Source organism: Rhinoraja longicauda, chromosome 42 (genome assembly GCF_053455715.1).
Source record: "Rhinoraja longicauda isolate Sanriku21f chromosome 42, sRhiLon1.1, whole genome shotgun sequence".
NCBI lineage: Eukaryota > Metazoa > Chordata > Chondrichthyes > Rajiformes > Arhynchobatidae > Rhinoraja > Rhinoraja longicauda.
The window spans coordinates 1,417,554-1,441,188 of NC_135994.1; the positions used below are offsets into that span (position 1 = coordinate 1,417,554).

Here is a 23,635-nt window from a genome sequence, read left to right on the forward strand (position 1 = left end):
GTTGGCACCTCCATGTTAGTGAGCAAGAAGAAAATCGATGGGATTCTCCCTTAGACCAGTTGGACATATAATTCAGAGGACTGAATTAATAATTTTATAAGCAATGAGTTCAGATCCCACCACAGCAGATGGGAAATGTAAATTGTTATTTGTAAAGAAAATTGGCATTCAATAATGATAATGAAGCTACCAGACTCCAGGTAACCCGAGGGTTTTTACCCGTGTCCTTTAGAGAACAGAATTTGCCGCCTTCATGATCTGACCCACGTGTGACTCCAGACCCAGAGCAGGGGTGATCAACTCCCAACTGACAAGGTGCAGCGAGCCAGCTAATGAGGGATGGGGAGTAAACGCTGTCTGTCAACAGCACCCACACCCCATGACCGAGCAATTGAAACAAAGGGTTAGCCTGAGTGTGCCCCAGGTGAGAGTGGATCTGAAAATCTGGTACAACTTTGCTCAGAATAGCTCTGCAGTGATGGTCTTTTCATCTCCCACAACCAAAGTGTTGCTGAGTTGCGAGTGTAAATATCCATCACAGGCAGGTCACTTGCTGATGATCTCGCCTGACGACAGAGAGCTGAGACATCACTGGAGCCTGAGGGCTCGCAGTCCCCTTTAAGGGACATTGGGAGTTCGGTCCAGTAAACAGAATGTGTGGACGGACCTGACTTTGGAAGTGGCGCCAAAACATGGCGGTGCCTGCAGGTGTAAATATGCTGCATTGAGGGCATTAGCCCACTCCAACCCATTCATTAGCTCAAGAGTCAAAAGTGTCATATGTCCCCAAACACAACAATTAAATTCTTACTTGTGTGATATCTGGAGGATACAAGGTCCTGTTCCCTGCTAACATTGCTTTCTGTTGTTTCTTTAGTGGCTAACAACCTGCAGAAACTAATCGATGATCCTCATTCGAACAAGACACTCACATTTAGACTGGTAAGGAGACCAAAACAAACCCTCTATCTCGGAACTTCTCAAAGATTTAAAGTGTTTCTTCAACCGGTTTTGCAGAAGCTCGTGGATTGCCAACAGCTGTTGCTTTACCCATCTTTTTCCAGACAGATGTTTTTAAAACTGGAGAATTAATCACCCTGTCATATTGAGTGGCCAAGTAAACAGACCCAGACATGGTCCATTTTACAATTCCCGAAAGAGCTGATTTGATTCTTTCACAAAACACTGGCTTGAACTGCAGATTCTGGGGGATGCTTCCCAATTGCCCTCCTGGGTAGCGTGACTGGGTAGCCTCAGAACCATCTTAAAGTTCAAGGCAACACAACTTCACAATCTCTGAGGTAGTTGGCATCAGTGGAAAGGAGCAGAGTGGGATCTGGATATGACAGACTCGGACATATGGTTAAATTGGGATATATCACACTGCCTGGCCCCTCTTCCACACGTTTCACCGGCTCGTTCACCTCTTGGCAATTTTAACCACCAAACTTTCGATGCGTGACAAAATTCTATCCAGATGCATGAGTAGCCTGAGAGGGCAAAATGTGCTTGGCTTAAAGTGTCTAAAGTTGTAAAATATAACCATTCTCTAAAGCAAGATTAAAAACGATCCTGAACGGAGGTGGTTTGAATGGCTTTTCTCTTGGGATAACACCCAGTGTGTGATCATTGTGGATCACATTGCAGAGCCAGAGAAGCAACCTTGTTGGAAAGCCCCTGGTATGAATGTTGTGAAAACTAAGTTCAGTTCTTCACACTGACCCATCCACATCCACCCTGCCATAGAATTGTGACTTGGTTCTTTAAAGAAAATGCAACTTTGTGCTAAGCAGCAAACGCCATCACCTCACGGCAGAGTTCAAAGTAGGCTGACCTGGTCTCTGGGGCACGGACTCTCCCCTTGAACCAGCTTCTGCTGCCGCCAGGCCCCTCTGCAAGGGGATGGCCGGGCATTCGACCATCATGGTGTCGCCAGGCTGGATGGGCAGCTACGCACGTGAAAGAGTTCTCACCAGCAGCAAGCCAAAGCGCAAAGGTCGAGGCAAACGCCTTGGATGAATATACATTTTGGAAATATCAAATAATTTAAATTTGTAAAGATTATATTTTGAAATGTTTATCTAAGGAAATTACAACCAACAGGCAAAATGTAAGAGCAGAGTATGGTAACTACTAATTACAGTTTAGTATGACATTAAAAACTCACTTAGATCTCGGCATCAAAGCCCAACCTTGTCAGAGTATTTAACAGCAAGACTAAATACCACTAATTTCTTCAGATTCAGGCCAAACTGTGGAGAGTGGAGCCGTGTCAGTAACAGGAACCTTGAGATTTCCGTATTGAACGACGTACCTGTGGAAATCCCAAGGTTGCTCTCAGTTTCATGGAGTTTATGGATTCGCCATTATAACTCGACACTCGGGACCAGTATAGCCAAACCACCCCCTCTCTCCACACTTGGTATCTAGTTGTGCACATTGACTGCTCAGTGACGGGTGGAAGGGAATGTCAGCCGGAAGCTCACTCTTCGCCCCTCATTCTCCTCGCAGGTCTCTGGCTGTGAGGGTTACAGCCCAGACGAAACCAAACTCATTGGATTTGCACAACTCAGCATGAGATGACAATCCTGCTCAGAAAGCCGTACCAAAGAATTCTGGGACGTCTCTATCAACACGGCCTGAACCTCCCCTGCCCTTCCCCAAGAGCACTTTATATGATTCTGTTTAATTCTCATGCTTCAACTAGTACTATCAATGTAGTAGACCTAGCACTAGAATCTGCTCCAAGTTCTTAGCCCTGTGCAATGGGCTTATGCCTCCTTGAATAGAGTCAAGTGTCTTAATTAAATTGCAGAATTTATAAAATAGAGGCAAGTTTATCCCCCTCCCTCTTGCAGTCTAGGTTCAGCATTAGGGTAAGAAAAGGTCTCAGAAAAGGACTGTACTCAGGTCATTTCATTTTTATTATTAAAATCTCCCCTCTGGATTTAGAGCAATCACACCCTCTTGTCCTGCCCAGAATTGGCATTTGAAAATTGTTTTTTGGGCTTAATTTTCCTTAAGGTAGATATATAAATGCTGCAGTACCAGTTGGTATTATACTTTGATACATTCTCAACAGTGAGATTATTCAGTGTGGCTTAACCATTCTCATGCCCTCGGAACTCAGTCACCAATTAATAGTAGGAGGCGAATTGAGTCAGTGGCAATGTAGGAAGATTAAAGAACTGCCGTTGTAAATGGCCGGTCTCTTGCACAGAGATGAACAGACGAGCGACTGCCGGCAACGGGGAGGGCAGTGTGTTTGGAAGGAGTGTTATGGGTGAGCTAGTTACAAATATACCATATGGTTGGAGCCCTATCTGACTGGTTAGAGCAGAGGACCCCTTCTCCCGCTTAACATCTGCTTCTTGCAAGCCAGATGTTTAAGTGCAAAAGCTGACCCTGTGTCAGTGTTTATCACAGTATGAACCCTGTGATGACGGTCAGGACTGTGAGGTGGACTTGCTACGCACCATGGCCCTTCAGGATTGGGCAGCCCGGTAGTTCAGTGGGATGTGGCTGGATTTAAGGATCATTTCTCCTTGAGCTTCCTCTCCCAACGTTAAGCGGCTCACCATTAAACCAGAGAATATTTCTCATATCTAGAAACACACGGCCGTGCCTCCTGTTCAGCCTGGAAGCTAATCTGACTCCCATCTGCGTGTGAGCTTGCAGATACCGGGTGAATGAAAGGCTTTTCCGTGGCATAATGTTATTGAAGGAAGGTGCAGAGGAGCAGAGCTCACGGGCTGATCGTTCTCTGCTGAATGATAAGATGCAGATACAATCTAAACCTTTTGGGGAAAAAAACTTTGCTGGGAGGTGTGTGGGAAGCCACAGACCCATTCGAGAACTCTTTCATTCAAGGATTGGGGCATTCCCGAAAGCACACACAGATTTCCGTCACCCAGATCCTTGAATCATCATTTGTTGGCCTCAGTCCAGCCACAATTTGTATGCCAGTTAGTGAGAGATTCTCTAAAGCATAGAACTATAGGAATAGGAAATAAGCAGTACCTCTCTGGATTAGACTTGAATTTAGGCAGCACGTACTCGAGTACTTAGTTTGCACTTAGCCATGGCCATTATTTACCGGGGGAAGAGTGCGGTAGTGGGGAACCGTGGGATGCCCTTGTTGGTTAGAAACAGAAGTTGATTGCCTACAGCATCCTTGCAATTTGCAATGTTCCCCTGGAGTGAGGCCGAGTCCCTGGGCAGCTCCAGCCCGTTCCCTTCTCTGTCCCCGGAGCCTTGCCCTTGCAGAGATTTGAAGCTGAACACGTGGGTTTGACGCCAACTCCAGCCTCAAATTCCAGGGGCAGAAAGTGGCTGCTTCTCATTTGGATGGGGAAGGGGGTAGAGGGAGGAAGAGGAGAGGTGCTCCTCTTGAAAAACCAAAGATTGATAGGACCTGTTGACCTGGACAACTCAGGCAGTGGGAGCTGTGAACACTGAAAACCAAACGTAGACAGAGTAGGAACTATTGTGAAATGAACCTTTAGAAGCTGTGAAGCTCCTAGGTCTTGTCCTGCTCCACTCTACTCAGAATTAGGAGTCAAGGGAGAGCTAAAGCAACCAGAGGTCAATAGACGAGGCTGTTCCACTGAACCAAATAAATGTGATAGAAATCAGGCAGTGTTGACTTGTGTAAGCGTGTGTCCTCAAGAAAGTTAGCACTGAGACAAGTTTTCAGAGGGATCAAGAACAACTGTCTCGTTTTCAGAAGGGTCGATCCCTGCACAGTTCAGGGTTAGATGTAACATTAGAGGGCGGTGGGAAATCTTCCTCAAATAGGTTTGGTTAGCACGGCTCCAGTGGCAGAGTGCCTGCTGCACTTGGTGAGAGAGAGCCCGAGGCCGGTGAAATGTGCTCCTTCGGTTTCACTGCCTTCAGCCACGCTGGGAGGATTAAAGTGGCCACCAACATATCAGGGCAAAGGGAAACGCTGTGATCTCCACCCAGCATTCAGAATAATATCTGAAACGTGGTCCTTTGCAAGTGAAGCTACATTGTCACACCGCAGGGGAGAGGGGATTGAATGGTTCTCCTCACCCACTGAGCTCAGTCCCCAGCCTGGTTGCCAGTCAGTCAGCTTTCCAAGTTGGAGCCGAGAATGAAAAATGGCAACTTAACCCTACAGAGACCCTTGGAAGAACCCCCTCCATAAACCGTGGATAAAGAGCAGGGAGGGAAATATTGTTTGTGGGTTGGTAGGGGAAGAGGTTTTTTAAAAAATATATAAAAGGGGTTTGGTAGAAATCGGGTTGAGTTATATGGGATCACAGTGCCATTCTAGGAGCATGCAAATTCATAAAGTGGGACACAGACTCTGGGTAGGGTATGCCAGTTGTTGGCATCCATTTTAAAGTGGGCACAAGGGGGTGTGCGCCACTCTTTATTCTAACCACAGATGTGCAATAGCCAGTCTTCTGGCACTGGGACACGGCTTTAATACCAGCAGAGAAAAGGTTAAACGTAGCAGGTGTAAAGAGTTGGTGCTTCAGGTCGATGACCTCCCTGAAGATGAAGTTACGATGATGTTCGTCAGCCCCAGAGCAAACCTTAAACGCAAGCCCCAATCCCACAGACCCAGGAGTGTTTGGATTTGGCAAAATACAGCAACCCTAGCAAATGATTTTAGGACCAAGCACAGAAGGGGAAATAAGTTCTGTTCAGTGACCAGGAAGTGCACATGACTGAGGAAAGTGCCTTGTATTACTGCTTTGTACGAAGGATTTACCTGGTTGTGGATGAGTGTGAAACATTGTAAGGATTTATTAGTATACGGGTTTCAGTGTATGAATGCTGCTGCTGTTTATGTCCCATGGTTACTGGATATACTGTATCCTCTTCGTGGAAGATTGCCAAAATGGTGACTAATATTTTATTTAAACATTGATGTGAATGTGAAGAATTGTGAAAGGATTCCACCATTTTGCAAATTATTATTTTTTGTTCAACATTGTAGAATGTGCCAGTAACCAACTTGTTGCACTACTGACGAAGCTCTCCCTATGGGTGTAACAGGTACAGTTGTGTCTTTTTCAAATATGATTTAGCCAGCCAATTCACATGCGCTATTACATGCATCCATTGCATTCACAGTACCAAGGTTTATATGGTGCTGAATCAATTTGTCGTCTAACCCTCAGGCCCCCAGTATGGCAAGGTTAATACATGCAGCTCTCCAATGCAGAAGTGCTTTATAAGCAAGGCGCTGCCACCCATCTATAATACAACACACATGAGGGCAGCAGTCTTAGTAAGATATCTGTGGAAATATTTCAACTCTAACATAACTCCTAATTCAAACTCAAGTTGTACTCCTTCCTGGACCCAGGCCCAGTAAGTAGATCTGGGTTAGATAGTCTTCAAGAGTAGATGACAGCCCCCGCATGGGAACAGCAGCCAGGACAGAGATACCACTTCTCAATTAAAAAGAAAAAGTACACTTTTATTTGGTTCTTCAACCCAGAAAGTGAGCAGCAAGCAAGGTGAAAGTTAGGCTGCTTTAACCTGGGCTGCTCCGTCTCTATCACAAGAGACAAGACTATCAACAGATGTCTATTACAAACCTACCGACTCCCATCGTTATCTGGACTGCACTTCTTCCCACTCTGCCTCTTGCAAAGATGCTATTCCCTACTCTCAATTCCTCTCTGCTCCCAAGATGAGGTCTGCCATCCCAGCACATCAGAGATATCCTCATCCTTCAGGGAAGGTGTTCCCCCTTCTCTCATACATGGGGCTTCACACGTGTCTCTTCTGTGTCCCATCGTTCTGGTCTTGCTCCCTTTCTCCTCCAGACGCAAAGTTCCCCTGGTCCTCACCTTCCACATCCAACACATTATCCTTCGACATGTCTATTACCCAATTATGGGATCCCATCACTAATCACATCTTCGTATCTACACATCTTTCCACTGAGACTGTTCCCTCCGCAACTCATTGGTTCACTCATCCCTTGCCACCCAAACCACCACCGCCCCAGGTACTTTCCCCTGCAATCACAGGAGATGCAACACCTGTCGTTATAGCTCCTCCCTCAACTCCATCCAGGGGCACTGACAGTCCTTGCAGATGAGGCTCACATGTACCACCACAACTTATTTACTACATCCAGTGTTCCCGATGTGGGCTCCTGTGCATCGACGAGACCAAACAGGCTCCGTGACCGTTTTGCTGAACACTTACCTTCGGCCCGAAGGCCTATGGGATCTCCTGGTTGCTGATCATTTAAACCTCTCCAAAAAACTCATGGGCTGGCTTTCAGCATGATTTTCCTCCCAGGAAATAAATTGAAAAGATGCATCTTTTTAAAAAAAACACTAAATTGGATGTGTTGGAAAAGACAACTGTACAGTACCGAGCACTTTGTACCATAGAAAGAGCTTTCGTGAATGAGTGGGAGTTGAGAAGCAGTTGATGATTTGTTTGCTCCCGCTCCTACATTCTGAATATGTCACAAGTAAAGCACCACAATCCAATTGTTCCTCGTCTCTGCACTACTTAATTACGTTCTCGCTTGGTGAAAGGTTGTGGTCAGGCACTGTCTCAGCATTGCGGCTCCTGCTGCACTCGGGAACCACCATTTTGTAGTTATACGAACAGTCTGAGCCCAACCCCTCAGTTCAATATTCAGACGCTCCGTGATTGTTGCTGCGTGTACCATGTGTGTTGCAAGCATCAGCTTTGGCTCAGTCAGTCAGACTCGCGCCCAATTGCAAACCTGGTCAACTTTACAGAGCAGCACTGAGGCAATACCACATTGCTGGAGACATTGTCTTGGGGATAATATGATGCATTGAGGACTCTGCCAGCTGCACAAGTAGACATAAATCTATCTGAAGAGTAGGGAGGTCCATTCCCACTCCACACACAACACTCTGTGCTTGGTCATTAATCCTCTCCAAACCCACACAGGTCATAATGCATCATCTGGCTACTCATTTATTGCTTGTGAACCCTAATGTGCGCAAATTGGCTACAAAATGATGAAACACACTTTAGGAAAAAAAAATGCAATTCATTGATTGAAAAGCATTTCGGGACACCGAGGACGCAAAGCTAAAGGCGCTAAATTTAAGCTTCATTCTCTGTGCTTGGTATTTTTCATCAATTGAGAGAAGCACAGTTCCTGCGGTTGATAGGATTATCATAAAGAATTCAGCCACTATCAACAGTGCAAGTTGTCCCAAACTTCAAATGAAGAAATAACAAGTGCAAATAGATCAGCTTGGGCTGTGTTCATTTGAATTGCCAGGAAGTGCAGGCCATTATTGGGAGTCAGAGAGTTTGGGTTCAGCCAGAACTGGATACCAAGCAAGCAGTGCTTCCACCTTGCTCTAAAATACCACAGATATTCAACAAAGCAATCTCCAAGTTTCTCAAACCCAGGTTAAGATCTGTAAACTCAAGTATTACCAGAAGATCAACGAGACAGTCCTGGTTCAGCTTGCTCTGAATGGGATCTCAAGACAGTGGTGAAGCAACAGAGCACAAGAAGAAATCTTGCAACAGAAACCACAGGAGACCTATTTGAATGACCGGGATTAAATACTTGGTATCTCAGCCACCAATTGTGAGTCAGAAACCACAGGCACACCCTTCTAATGACAGGTCAAAGACTGGGTATCTCAGACACCAACAGAAACTGTGCAGTACAATGCAAGGTTGATGGGGTGGTTACTCCTCATTTGGTTACTTGTGTGTCAGACCCAATAACAAGGATAGAGAGGAGGAGGATTTGCAAGATTTAAAAGCTTCCTAGAAAAAGGTAGACCATTAAAAAAGTTAGAGCCTGAAAAGGAAATATTTAAGAATCTTGAACCACGAATAGTTGAATTTAAATTAAAACCGACCAACAGATCAAAATTTAGTTGAAAGATTGTTTGAGAGAGAGAGAGCCAATAGGACAGAATGAGAGAGAGAAAATGTCCAAGTTGAGTTCAGATAAGCTGATGACAACCAAAGAAAAATTGACAAAATGTTTCCAGAGGAGAAACAAAATATCTCAGCGCAAACATCAGCCAGAAGACGAGAGGATTTATTACATTCCTTAAATAGATAGTGCTGAAAGCCATTGACAATGAATATGGACCGTAATCATAACTTTGCAAATCTATGCTGAGCTATGAACATGCTCCAAAACACAAATAAACCTAGTGATGACCGAGATACAATGAGCATCTCTGGATTTCGATATAGGGTAAAGCTATTAATGTAATTCTCAATGCTTAAGCTTGTATTGATTAGTCATGTCATGAATATTAAATAAAGTTATAAGTTAGTGCATCTTTCTGACTTCCTCCGATGGCTGAACATTACAATGACTCCTTCCAGCAATTCAGATGTTTGGCTCGAGTGACTTGCTCACACTGGGTTAGGGACAACAGTAAAAAGGCAAGCAAACTTTGGTGTCTCGTGAACAACCAAATCCAACCCAGTTCTCAGAATTAGAGTGAGGGACAGAGAGAGAAAATGGGGAAGGATTGCCTTTTGAATACTACCAATGAAATATTTTGAGAATTTGCCATGCATTCCAATTATGCAGGAGGAAAGGGAAGGGAACTTTTTGTCCAAGAAAAGACAAATATCCTGGGTCTTTCTCCCCCCAGGTTTCCTGGTGATCAGTACACTGTTATTAATTATCAAAGCAAGTTAAAAATGCAACAAACATGCACCATTCAAGGCAGCCTGCTTCAGAATATTCTGTTACTCCAAATGTCTCTGGGAGACATTTAAAAGGAACACAGGGTCAGGTACCAGAGTGCATGAACAATTCCAGTTTAGTGTTCCACCAGCGCACGTCAAGACGAGTTTTTTCTGTAACAACTTGGAAGTTCAGCCACGTTGTATCAACTGCATTGTAAACTTTCTGGAATGCAAATATTTCAAGCAGAAAATGTTAACCTTGGGATTAGTAAATGATTGGTCATGCAATGGACAGTGATACAGTGCACTTCTGTGTAAAAATATCAAACTTGCATTCTTTATAATGGAGATACCATTCCAGCTCCTATTACAGCTGGTAATCCGTTTAACGTGCAGAACTATTTGATATTCTTCACTTTGGGAGAGTCGTGTACCTGCGCTACATGCTGGCAATGATCCAGCAAAACACACTGAGCAATTTCAGATATTTACACTATCCACAATTTTTGTGGTCACCAGAATTTGGGGAGAACTGGTGTTCAGGTCACCGACTGTTTAACACTCCCTTAGATCGAGATCCTTTTAGAGTGGGAACAGCTGAAGTCATTTTATTTGGGTGAAGAATATGTTTAATTACAAATGGGAGTGTCCCACTCCAGAGACACGAGACAAAATCGAGGCTAAAGTCCAAAGGCCACACCACCACCTTAAACATCAAAGGCAAATTCTTCTCCCAGTCTGTGAAAGATCCCAAGGCATTAATTGCAAAGACTTCTGGTGTGCTGGTCAGTTTTATCCCTCAATTCACAGACCGCTTAAATGCTTGCTGTGCGCAAAGTGGCGAGCATGTTCTTGCAGCTCAGAGCTCATTGCAGGCGCTATTGCTTAGTGCCAGCTCTGCGTCCACATTGAAAAGAGAGGCGCTGGTGCAAAAAAACGTTATACTAAAGAGTTTATTATTTATTACATGCTAAACAAAGAAATCATGACACAGACAATACACACTGGAAAATAGTTTTAAGCAAAAGTCAACAGTATCGGTCGTCAGTCCTTTTACTCCAAAGTTCAATTTGAATGTTTCTTGAGCTGTTTCTGGTTTCAAGGACGAGCTCGGCAGTCTGCCTCCGTGTTTTGAGGCCTGGGCAGTAGGAATTCTAGCCTTGATGAATGGAATGCAAGTCCTCCCTCATCTGGTGGCTGCAGGAATCTCCCAGAGAACAAGCGTGGACAGACTCGGTTACCAGAGATGGGGTCCCAACACACGATGGGCTCCGATTTAACACTGACCCAGACAGCATCGTGGAATGCTGGCGTCACTATTCAAAGAAACTTCGTGATGTTTGGTGTGAATGTGTTGTTGGAGTTGATGAAGATCTACTTATCATTTGGATGTCTCAACACAGGACACTTAGAGCAAGAAAGTAATCCCCGGGTAGTGAAGAGGCCCCCAGCAATCTATGCATCATTGCGTTCTTAATTCCAATTTTAAAAAAGCAATGATCGACAGTAAAGTGAGAAACATCAAGCGCAATATAATAAAAAGACCAACTTTACCTGCAATTAAAAAGAAAGGTCACCTTAAACCAAATCAAGTGCCAGGAGGCTGTAGTGGTACATCCAACACATGCCCAAGAAGCAGAGTCCAATGCTGGGTAGCATTAGCAAATACCGGAAAGGTCAGATTAAAACTGCAAACCATAGCACATATTATCAAACTCTTCACTTCCCATCTAAGATGATATAAAATCAAAATCATTTAATATTTTCAGCAGCATCCTGTCCTCATACACGTGCTGTCCGTATGTAAAAACAAGGTTTAAAATGATACAGAGAATGGGGAACAAAGGCAGATTGAAGACTAATGTCAGGTTTGCAACTCACAACATTGCTGCTAAAGTGGTGTTATTCTAATGCCTCCATTTTCATCTCACCGGAATTTGATGCACAACTTGGATGCAAAAGGCAATAATCCTTGCAATGACATGTCACCCATCCGTGAAACTCCCAGAAAGGGAAGACTTGTTAAAGCAAGCTGGTGACAAATCATTCAGCCTCTGCTCTGTGAGTGACTGGTCTCCAGCTCGCTGGCAAACCCATTCAATCAAGTACGATGACCAAAAGAGCAGAGTGTGCAATAGCCTTTCACTTCAAGGCTGTTCTGCAGACAGGAGCTGGGCAATAACAGAGAAAATACAGCTATCTCAATCTCAGTTACTGACCTTTTTGGCTCCTTAAATCCTTGATAATCTAGGTGCCTTTAGTTATTGGATTGTTACGTTATTTCTTGATAAGCCCAAATACATCCTTTCTACAACAAATATTGGGAGACCATTTGGAAGGGGCATTAAAGATGACGACCAAATAGAACGTGTAAAAGGAATGGCAACTTCGCCAGAAGGATATTTATAGTGTTTTGAAACATTGTTAGCCCAAGCCAAGTGAGCGAGTGTTGCCCAGAGCTCTGGCCACACACTGGATCCTCACTGCCACTGCAACTGTGACCACCCCACAGCCACTTTCCAACACACACCTTTTGGGGTTGGCAACAATTAGCAGTGGTAAGGAAATAGGATTCACTGTGTGCCCAAACACAGTGTCATTTTCAGAGTGTACCTCTAAACTTAACGAATGTGGCAGTCAGTTCCTCTTACTCCAAATAGTTATTTTTCTTTACAAAATAATGTTAATTTTGACATAGGCATTTGAATAAACCACTTTGCAGCAGGAAGGCGAGCCTATACTGACATCCAAACCCAAAAGTCCGGTCACCAATTAAAACATGTAAGTAACCATATCCACATATCTAATCCTCATCTTCATAATACCTATTTCTCTTGATTTGTTCTTCGACCGACAGTTCCTTGCTCCCTTCCACTTCTTCGTTTTCATCCCCCTCCCAATAACCAACGTCCTCCAGTTTTTTCTCATTCTCCGGGGACTCGCTCAAGGCAGGAGAGTCCCGCGGGGTTTGCTCCGCACCCGGCTTGTGCCACGATTCCAGCCCCCCCTCCTCCGGCAGATCAGGTTCCCCTGCCGCCTCTTCCGGTTGATCTTTCCCCATGTCTGGGGGTTGGTGGCCGTTCTCGTCCTGGACCTCCACCTCCTCTCTGGCCACCGATCCGCTCTCGCCCCCGAGCTCAGCCACCACTGGTGTCTCATCTTCTAGGCTTTGCTTCCTCTCCTTCTTTGGCTCAGTCTTCCCCTCGCCTTCTTGACTGACGACTGCCTCCTGGGTGACCTTCTTGGCGGGCTGCAGGCTCCTCACTGGCTCTTGGACCACCACCGGTTTCAGGGGCTCGGCCACGGTGAAGGGTCGCCATCGCTCCTTCAGCGAGGCGCTCCGCCTCAGCCTGGTGCTGCTAGCAAAATCAGAGTTCCTCTTGACCGACTGCGGGCGGTCATCCTCAGGAGGCCATTTTGGTTTGTGACCTCTGATGCCCTCTTCAGTGGTGCTGGCTCCTCTGCCTCCCGCTTCTGTGGGGGGCGGCCAAGCTATTTTCAACTTCTTCGTTTCTACAGGTTTCTCCAGCTTTTCAGGTGACAAACTGGAAACTAGGGCCTCCATGCTGGCAGCAAGAACCCCAACCTTGGCAATAGAGAGCTCATCCACCCCAGAGCCATCAGCCTTGGCCTCGGCTTTGTCCGAGGCATCATCAGCCTTGCTCTCCACGGGGTCACTCTCGCTCCTGGACATCCACAGCACTTTGTGGGGCTTGTGGCCAAATCCCTCGTCGTAATTCCCTTTGGCCTTGAAGAGCTGATTGAAGTGCGGCTTGCAGTAGACATTCCCATGCAAGGAGGCAAAACTCCCAAGGCTGAGCAAAACAAATTTGGAAAGGTTTTAAGGCGGCTCGCAAAGTGAGAACAAGGACCTGCAGAGCAGGCCTCACTCAGCCAAACAAAAGTTGTTATTAAATGCAGACAAAGAAACAAAGCACAACACGGCAGCATCACAGGACTGTAATCTCATTGGAGTTGGTTAACTTGTGGGTCCAAATCCTTACCTCATCCCAGAGGCAAGATTATCCCCTTATCTTCTTCTCCCCCCAGCCTCAAACGTTTAGGGCGGCACAGAGGCACAGCTGGTCGAGCTGCTGCCTCACAGCGCCAGATACCCGGTTTCATTCCCGTGCTGTCTGTGCAGAATTTGCATGTTCTGTGACCTTGTGGGATTCTTCCAGGAGCTCAGTTTTTAGAGATACAGCATAGACACAGACCCTTCGGCCCGCAGAGTCCATGCTGACCAGCGATCACCCCCGGGTGCGTTGATTCAACGTCTGGATCGCTCATCAGTCTGGAGGGCAAGTAGAGCTGGGAATCGCAACGTGGGTGCGTTTACACCTGGAGCCGGTGTCCAGTGTGCTTGTGTACTTCCTGCTCCCTTCAAACTCAGCCAGGTTCACTGGGAAATGATACTACTGCGTAATGTGCCAAAAGCGAAATAAAAAATGTGTTTGTATATTAAGAGGAGTTAGGAAAATCTGCCAGTCCAGCACTGGGTACCCAGGAGTGCCAGCTTATCAGAGTTTTATGGCATTTATTGGGAGAGAAAGATGTGTGGGGAGGGATAGTAAGCATGTGGACTGAATCTAGAGCTATCCAGCCCCTTTGGCCCAACTCGCCCGTGCCAACCAAGTCCCATTTGGCTGCGCCTGCTTGTCATTGCACCAACAAGCACACAACCCAGAATCCAACTAATGAGGCCAGACAAATCAAAGGCAGGTCTTCTGGGAAATAGTCTCTTGTTTGCCTGGATTAGGAATTCATTGTCTATATGGAGCATCAGCTCGAGGTGGTGGGAAGCAAAAGCCCAAGGAAAATCATGCAAAGTTTATAGTTACCCATATCTATCGGAGAGGAGGGCCAGAGGTTCAAGAGAACACATTTTAGACAAAGACAGAGGATGAAAGCAGAATCAGAGCCCTCACCTGAGTTTCATGTTACAGTGGCTACAACGGAAACAGACGCTGTGAAACACCTGCTGGTTTGCGACCAGGCGCTCCATGGGATAGACGGTCTTTTGGCAGGTGACACACAGCTCCCGAGCTGGGAGTTGGAACTTCTGGGAGCCAAACAAAAAAAACATGGCACCAGTTGTTAGATGAGAATTATACAACAGCTGCAAGGCACAATCTTGAAATGTGACAAGACATTAGGATTAACTGGCACCACTTCACATGTTCAAAAGTCCTTTGGATCGCAAAGGAACCAGAGGAGAAACTGGCTTGGAGAAAGTCGGCAGCAAACATGGGCAAATTAGGAGGATGTCACATTTGGATTTTGCAAATTCAGTTTAGACTTAGGTTTTGATGCTTTCTCCGAACAGTTTCCCCAATTATTTGTCAAACACAGATTAGCAGAACAGGGGCAGGAAGAGGAGGAAGAGCAAGGTGACGTCTTCAAACAGCTTTGGCACCAGGAGAGAAAGTAGGAACAGGCCATTCAGTAAGATCATGGTTGACCTTTCACCTCCGCACTGACCCACATCCTAGGATTTCTTTAACATCCAAAAATCTATTTGGTCTCTCTTAAATATACTTAGTGACTAAGCCTCCATCGCCATCTTGGGTTAAGAATTCCAAAGATTCACCAACCTCGGTGAAGAATTCTTCCTCATGTCTATCCTCAACAGACAACACCTTGCTTTGAAAGTGTGGGCCTTGGTTCCTGACTCTCCACCCCGTCAAGCCCTGTAAGAATTGTGCGTAGATCAATGAGATCATCTCCCATTGCACCAAACTCGAGAGGGGTCCAAGTCAACTTAATCTCTCCTCATGGAGAGCGAGTTGAATGGAGCCCGCTCAGCATTCAATCTGGTGAGATCGTCTTGGGCTCAAACAAAAATCTTGCCTACTCCAAATGTTGCTTTACATTGAAAACGATCAAGTTTGCATCAGAAATCATGTAACATCCTCGATTTTTTGGGGGGGTTGGGGTGAGCAAAAGGGATGGTATGGAACAGCTTTTCTACTGACCTTGTGCTCAAAACCCCGTGGCATGATTGGCATACTTGACACCAGCTTGTCCAAATCCATAAATAAGAATTCCCACAAATGTTTGACACCCCCATGAATTAAAAAAACATTTACATAAATGCAGACCAAGACTGTAATCCTCCTCTCCCTTCCCAATAGCAGCAACACAGCCATGCAGCTCAAGCCGAACGAGCTTTGGATAAGTTGTGCAGTTAACGGAAGCAGCATCTTGCTTAGACATCAATTCAGATCAAGCAATTTTTGTTAAAGTTTTTTTTAAAAACATGTCAAGTTTCATTACAAAGAGCAAACAGAACCTCATATCGGAGAGAGAGGAATGCAGAGAGAGAAAAGGGATACTTCAGGAACAGGTAGAAGCTGAAAAATAGGCAAAGAAATAAGATTAAGCAGCAATATAATCAACAAGCAATAGGATGTCAAAAGGTAATATCAAAAGAGTTCATAATCACAAATGATTTAGTACTGAAAGAGACTAAACAATTCTTCATGTGTTCCCCTCACCTTGATTGTTTAAAACTTCAATCCTTCCATAAAATTTATTCTAAACATTTCATGTATGAAAAGCTGGAAATATAGTGAATACTGTCAATACAATCACCAGGAGAGTGCAGAATCCCAAGTAGATACTCTATGTCCAAAATTCCCCTTTAAGAAATTAGCCTACTTTGGAGGATTGAACAACTTGGTCACGAACAGATACCCAATCTCCATTTGGACTTTCTCTAGGGAGCACTTAATTCTAGTTCCATTCAGATTAGCATGGCAACAGATGTGGTAATAAGCTCATCGATCTTATAACCATGGCAACGCAGCGCCTGAGAAAGGCTCCACGCAGCAGGTGGCCGACAACTTAGACGCAAGCTGCATCGTGCTGGAACTCAGGACAGTGACTGAGCAGTCCAGGAGACGAGCTGTTTGCTCGGCTCAAAACTCTTCTCCTTATCCCGGTGATAAACTTGGTGGCTCAAAGTCTGGCACCGAGATAAGGCAGTCACTTGTGCAAACATTGGAAGCTCTCCAGGCACCAGGCTCCTGGACCATAGACAGACAGGGGCAGCATTAAACTGATCCAAGTTTAGGAAGATACCAGGCATTAGGGACTGCTGGACCATAGACAGGCAGGGGTAGCATTAAACGGATCCAAGTTTAGGAAGATACCAGGCATTAGGGACTGCTGGACCATAGACAGGCAGGGGTAGCATTAAACTGATCCAGGTTTAGGAAGATACCAGGCACTAGGGACTGCTGATGCTGATTTACAAAAAACCCCACAAAATGTTGGAGTAACTTAACGGGTCAGGCAGTGTCTCTGGAGAACATGGATAGGTGACGGTTCGGGTTGTGACCCTTCTTCAGACTCGGGGTCTGAAGGAGGTTGTCTGAAGAAGGGTCCCGACCTGAAACGGCACCTATCCATGTTCTCCAGACACTGCCTGACCCACTGAGTCAGGTTCCAGATTAGCTGATCTGCAAACAGTTAGTACTGCAAACGGTTTTAGCTACCCTTGATTTCAGACAGCGTATTCCACAGCAAAAGACTTCCAACTCTAGGTTACATCCATTGTGAAATAAGGTATTTAAGTTCCTCCCCCCCCCCACCCACTGCTCTCGCTTATCACACAAGCTTACACAGAGACACATGGGCACATGTGGCGAGATGCTGGAGCAATACCAGTGTAGTGTGGACAGATACTGTTAGCAGGGAGACAACCAAAAATGACTGAAAAATATGCTTTTTTATGGCACCATTTGTTGTAAAGTTGAACATAAATGACACCCAGTGGAATGCCTACCTTAGCAGGTTTGGCTGGAATATTTTGTATTTCCATGGTTGGTCTTTGTTGTTTTATATCGTCAGTTGAAAGCTTTGACATCCCTTCATTTTCTGCATTAAAATTCATTTTTTTTAAATTAAAAAGGATTAAAAGAATGAATTAAAACCCACAGTGATTGCTTTGTTCAGTGCCAGCACAAACAGGATCAATGCTCATTTTCTATTTGAAATGCAAACATGGTCAGAGCTCCAGTGGGCCACCTTCTGGCTGGAAATGGTTGTGTAGCAGCACCTGACCACAGCTCCCCATGGGGGTGGGGATAATGGTGCTCTGTTGCCAGTCTGGATGGTGGAGGGCAAGGGGGGCAGATTTCCCCGGGTAATACGTGGACCCTGCGCACAGGCAGAGTTCAACGACAGCAAAGCGCCAGATACACTGGGATCCCTGATCAGCACGTCTCTGGAACTAAACCGCCAATGGCCAGTTAGCTCCATGACCAAAGCCGGGCACCATTTGGTCCACTGATTTTGAATAATTTAGAGTGAGCATTATATTCCCCCCCGCAGGAAGGGTTGGGCAGAACTCCAGAGGCAGTAGGGCTCTGGGTGACTAGGGGTAGGGGTGGTGTCTGGCTGACTAGTGCGTGGGTGGCTCTGGTACAGGAAGGACTCGTGCGGGTAACCGAGCGTAACAGCGGCATCCCTTACCTTGGGCATCTCCCCATCTTTCAGAAAGCAAACTCTTCCAAGAGGTGTTGGTGCTCTCAATCACAGATCCCTGAGGAAAACCACAAGGGGAATTGTAAAGTTGCATTTTCTAGTGTACTAATTTCCTGCTGCTCTTCAATCTGATCAATGGGCTCACGCCCTGGTGAGTAAAGGACACCTTGATCCCTGGTTAGCAGTGTAAAAAAGATTGAAGAGCAAGAGATTGGTGCTCAAAATTCCCAAGATTGGAATACTAGTTAAATCTTGGTGCACCGAGATTATTTTACAAACTGAGATTGAATAGGTTCTATTTTTAAAGTTGTGGATGAAACGGGAACAACCGGGCATTGCAGAAGCTAGAATCACCGGTCAGAGATGTGAAACTGGACACAAAATGCTGGAGTAACTCAGCAGGTCAGACAACATCTCTGGAGTACATGGATAGGTGACGTTTCGGGTCGGGACCCTTCTTCATACCAGATGTAAAGCTGCTGGGTTATGGCGATATGTTCCTCACATGCAGGGAGTTTCAAGGTGCAGTGCACAACTCCAGAAAAGTTACTTGGAAAAGCGATTTCATTAAAAGGCCAGCAGGCAACACAGTCCCTGAATTAATCCTGTGTTGCTTTGAAGTTCTCCAGGAACTAAGGATTTGAAATATGCCGACAATGAGTGCAACAATGTGGAAAATCGCAGGAGAATATTTGTGCACCAGGAGCTACAAGCAGCAGAGTAACAAATGACCAAACTGCAGATTTTAGGTGGTGTTGACCAAGCCATTGGCAGCAGTGTGAGAACTGTGAACAATGGAGATTGCAGAATGTGGGCTGACCAGAAGAGGGCACTAATTCACAACTATAAAGGCAGCCACGAAAGCGTGGGGATGGATCTACTGAATATTGCAACGGATAAAGAGCAAGCACCTCGGGACGTCTCTCACATCGGCAAACACTGAATCACACAACATCAGGGAAAGGGGTGGAGGGCACCATTGACCTTCAGGGGTTGAAGGTAATTCGAAAGGTAATGGGAGGCTTTGTTCCCGAAACTATGGAAGGGAAGCAAATCTCCTGCCATTCTCTGAATCCAGGCATTCAGCCAAAGTCAAGCTGATGGATTCTTGGAACAAAGTAGCTATGGTTCAAGTAGAAACAACCTAGCCATGACTCTATGTCAGCCCTGCTGTGATCAGTACTGTACAACTATCCCTGCTAAAGAACGCTGACATACCTTCTGCAGCTCGGCATGGGGGGAGGTGCTGGTCAAAGTTTCTGGTGGCACATTCTCTTTCTGTTCATTGCCGTTGCTTGCATGTATTTCAAGGTCACTGGTGCATATGTCAGACTACAACAGATAAAGCCAGCAGAAACATGCAGAGAGTCAAAAGAACATCACAATGGTCTCGCAAAACACAGTCTGCCTTTATTTGCAAGCTGGTTAAATTACAGGGTGTTTAAAGAAATTAAAAATGAAAAATAAACCAAGTAATTACTCAGGAGCTCAAACTGCTTGCACAGAGGCAATAAAGGCAGGTGAAGTCCCAGCAATACAATGAGCACGTTGTCAACATTAGGGACCAAAGTGGCGGTCGAAGAGGAGTCGGAACTGCAACATATTCGACAGCTGCATGCTGCAACAATGGTGTAATTCAAAACTCGGACCAGGAACATTGAAACCAAGTCATAAAAAGATGTTTACTCTAGTCTAAAGATGTGGGCAAATGGGATTAATGCAGGTGGGCAAAAAGGTCAGCATGGATGCAGTGGGCCGAAGGCCCATTTCCGTGCTGTACAACTACGACTGAGATCAAATTGTAATTGTCATCTTACTTCCTGGTCCCTCGACTGCCTTTTATCTGCTTTTTTCATTCAGTTGTGCTTTTGCTGCGGTCGAGTGGATGATGAAGGGGAAGGGTGGACAGGGAAGAACGTGAAACTATAGGGAAATATTGAGAATAATAGATGGCGTGTTGCTGCACATTTTACTGATGTGGTTATTCATCGTGTCCTATTACACAACATCTATTATTCTCAATATCTTCCCTATAGATTCACAAAGACAAAACAGATTTGAGCTATAGGGAGAGGCTGAGCAGGCTAGGTCTTTATACCTTGGAGCATTGGAGGATGAGGGGTGATCTTATAAATTTGTACAAAATCATGAGGAATAGATCAGGTAAATGCATGGTCCCTTGCCTGGAGTGGGGGAATCAAGAACCAGAGGACATAGGTTTAAGGTGAGAGGGGTAATCCGAAGGGTAACTTTTTTTTACACAAAGGGTGGTGGGTATATGGAACGAGCTGTCAGAGGACGTAGTTGAGGAAGGTATTATAACGTTTAAAAGACACATGGAGAGGTATACGGATAGGGTGGGTTCAGAGGGATACGAGCCAAGCGTGGGCAGGTGGGACTAGTCTAGATGGGGCATGTTGGTTGGCATGGGCAAGTTGGGCCGAAGGGCCCGTTTCCACACTGTAGGACTCTACATTTTTTGTGGCACATCTTCACAACCAAAGGCATGGCCTGGGGTAAGAGTCACTGCAGTGATTCAATAAATACTTGGGATAGGGTCAACCTTGTGGGCAACCAGGGATACAACCGACCCTCTGTCCACAGCACACAGACCAAGCCCCATGTTGATGGTGATAGTCGGGAGCCTGGTTAGACATCGGCAGCTGAGAGCTGCAGAGGCACCAGCGGATAAACTGTCGAGCGGAAGATGTTCGCCTGGAGATGGAGGACCGGAGAGCTGGTGCCAGCCTGCATCCCTGTTCTAAGTTCTCACCATGTGTAAATTTAGATTCAAACCAGTAGCAATCCTCTCTGTGCACCTACCACTCATCATCAAATCCCAATTCTGCTCTCACACACTGCTGCTGACGATGTACCTTTGCTGCCAGAGACAGAGCTATTGCCAACCTCATCCACTACTTTACATTGAAAAACAACATTCACAGGATTAACATCTTAAAATTAAAACAGACACAGATCTCACGATAGATGAATATACCAGTCTGAAACTTCGGGGAAGGATGCAGGAAAATGTCAGGTGAACCCGTTTGTACTCTAAACTAGCGTTGGAAGTTTAACGGTGTTCCTATGCCGGGGACCTGTGGTTAGTCATCCCTGCTTCTAATAACCATCAGGGGAAGGCAAAGGTCAGCAGAAGTACTGTCGCCTGTGGTGAAACCATATGCAAGTCAATCTGACTGCTTCCAGATTGACCTTCTCGCCCTGAGGAAGGCAGTGGCAGCTGGCAAGTGCTGCCGTCACAGAATTAAGGAGCGAGAAACAGAGCTAACGTTTCAGGTCGGTGATCTTCCCTCAGAACTGGTGAGAACAAAGTGAGAAAAAACACATGTCTGGCTGTTGCTTGTTTTAATGGAACGGTCCTGGAGCCAAAACATTAATTGTTTCTCTTGCCATTTAGACTGCCTGGATGCTGAGTGATTGAGGCATGTTCTATTGGGCTTTTTGTTGCATTTGCAATCACAGGATAGGTAAGACATTAGAAGAAGGACAATCGACCCATTGAGTTCCTGCAGGAACAAACCAAAAATGTGGGAATAAAAAAGGTATTTCTATAATACACATGTTGTCAAGCTGGTAAGGGCGCAGAGAGGATTTACGAGGATGTTGCCAGGACTCAAGGCCCTGAGCTATAGGGAGAGGTTGAGCAGGCTTGGAGATACTTTGAGCGCAGGAGGATTAAGGGTGATCTTATAGAGGTATACAAAATCATTGGGTGGACGCACAGAGTCTCTTGCCCACAGTAGGGGATTGGAGAACCGGGGGGGACTTAGGTTTAAGGTGAGTGGGGAAAGATTTAATAGGGACCCGAGGGGTACCTTTTGCACACAAAGGGTGATGGGTGCATGGAATGAGCTGCCAGAGGAGATTGTTGAGGCTGGTAACATTTAAGAAACATTTATATGGGTACACAGGAACAGGTTTAGAGGGATATGGGCCAAATGCAGGCAGGTGGGACTGGTGTAGATGGGACATGTTGGTCGGTGTGGGCAAGTTGGGCCAAAGGGCCTGTTTCCACTCTGCCATGGTTAGATGTCGCCCACATCCACAAGAGAGGTTGGAAGTAAACCACGGCCCCCTTTTACCTGGGACAGCTTCTTCGGACTGGCCACTTCACTGGTCTCCCACAGTTCCTTGGTGTCGACCACTTCCCCCGGCGCCACAAGCTCTTCCAAAGTCTAGGCATTTTCCAAGACAACAGTTAGTGTCAGAAGCAGTCCAGCTCAGTTCAACAATCACTACTCGAATCTAGAGACTTCAACTGGAGCAAATTTAAGAACAAACTTTCCTTTCTATAGTACCTCGTCACAGCCTCAGGGGTTGTCGAGGGTCCACAGCAATTTGTGGCCAAAGATTAAATTGGTAGTTACTGCTCCAAACGCAGGAAACACGGCAGCCATTTGCGCACAGCAAGCTTCCACAACCAGCAAATTGAGATTTATTTTTTATTTTTAAGGGGGATGATTAAGGAATAGATGTTGGCCAGGACACCAGGGAGCTCCTCGCACAGAGCGAGCTCTTTTACATAAACCCGACCAGATAGGAAGCACCTCCAACAATACGGCACTCCTTCACTAATGCATTTTCTGCTCTGTCTCTAGGGCATGTCTTGAATCCACAACCTCCATGCAAAGAGTCAGAGAGAACGGTGTCCACCAGTTGACAACCATCACCTCAATAAGATGGACACAAAATGCTGGAGTCACTCAGCAGGACAGGCAGCTTCTCTGGAGAGAGAGTGTTTCAGTCTGAAGTGTCTCGACCAGAAACGGCACCTATTCCTTCTCGCTTGAGATGGTGCCTGTCCCGCCGAGAAATACAAAAGACAATAGGTGCAGGAAGAGGCCATTCAGCCCTTCGAGCCAGCACCGCCATTCAAAGAATCAGTACCCCGTTCCTGCCTTCTCCCCATACCCCCTGACTCCGCTATCCTTAAGAGCTCTATCTAGCTCTCTCTTGAATGCATTCAGAGAATTGGCCTCCACTGCCTTCTGAGGCAGAGAATTCCACAGATTCACCACTCTCTGACTGAAAACGTTTTTCCTCATCTCAGTTCTAAATGGCCTACCCCTTATTCTTAAACTGTGGCCCCTGGTTCTGGACTCCCCCAACATTGGGAACATGTTTCCTGCCTCTAACGTGTCCAACCCCTTAATAACCTTATACGTTTCGATAAGATCTCCTCTCATCCTTCTAAATGCTGAGTTGCTCCAGCATTTTGTGTCTATCTTCAGTGTAAACAAGCATCTGTGGTTCCTTCCTACACACCATCACCTCAAGGCCACTTTGACAAAAATGGGCTTAAAAATCAGCATCAAAACACAATGAGAGGGGCAGAATGGCTTCCCTGACAACATGCCCAGTTAAAGCGTGATCCATCTTTCAGATGAGAAGTTCAAACAGACACCGGCTGCCCCCTCAAATGGATGCAAAGATCTAACAGCACTGTTTATAGTAACAGTGCGGCTTC

General features: G+C 45.7%; 2 protein-coding genes across 11 annotated transcripts in view; one reads left to right on the top strand and one right to left on the bottom strand.

The window, feature by feature from the left end:
- Nucleotides 1-7,570, top strand: part of LOC144612004 (STE20/SPS1-related proline-alanine-rich protein kinase-like) — a 53,611-nt gene extending 46,041 nt beyond the window's left edge. For 5 of the 7 annotated variants that reach the window (XM_078431425.1, XM_078431428.1, XM_078431426.1 and 2 more), the window contains one exon: nucleotides 878-1,537. In XM_078431425.1, the coding sequence (XP_078287551.1) occupies nucleotides 878-1,092 (215 nt within the window). In that variant the 3' untranslated portion in view covers nucleotides 1,093-1,537. Of the gene's footprint in view, nucleotides 1-877; nucleotides 1,538-2,511 lie in introns of those variants that run through there. The other 2 variants (XM_078431429.1, XM_078431423.1) reach the window with 2 other exon arrangements.
- Nucleotides 7,571-10,601: 3,031 nt separating this feature from the next.
- Nucleotides 10,602-23,635, bottom strand: part of lima1a (LIM domain and actin binding 1a) — an 80,890-nt gene continuing 67,856 nt past the window's right edge. For 3 of the 4 annotated variants that reach the window (XM_078431249.1, XM_078431250.1, XM_078431247.1), the window contains exons 8-13: nucleotides 22,251-22,343; nucleotides 19,366-19,479; nucleotides 18,136-18,205; nucleotides 17,447-17,538; nucleotides 14,586-14,719; nucleotides 10,602-13,472 (exon numbers count right to left, since the gene is read on the bottom strand). In XM_078431249.1, the coding sequence (XP_078287375.1) occupies nucleotides 12,461-13,472; nucleotides 14,586-14,719; nucleotides 17,447-17,538; nucleotides 18,136-18,205; nucleotides 19,366-19,479; nucleotides 22,251-22,343 (1,515 nt within the window). In that variant the 3' untranslated portion in view covers nucleotides 10,602-12,460. The remainder of the gene's footprint in view (nucleotides 13,473-14,585; nucleotides 14,720-17,446; nucleotides 17,539-18,135; nucleotides 18,206-19,365; nucleotides 19,480-22,250; nucleotides 22,344-23,635) is intronic. The other variant, XM_078431251.1, reaches the window with a different exon arrangement.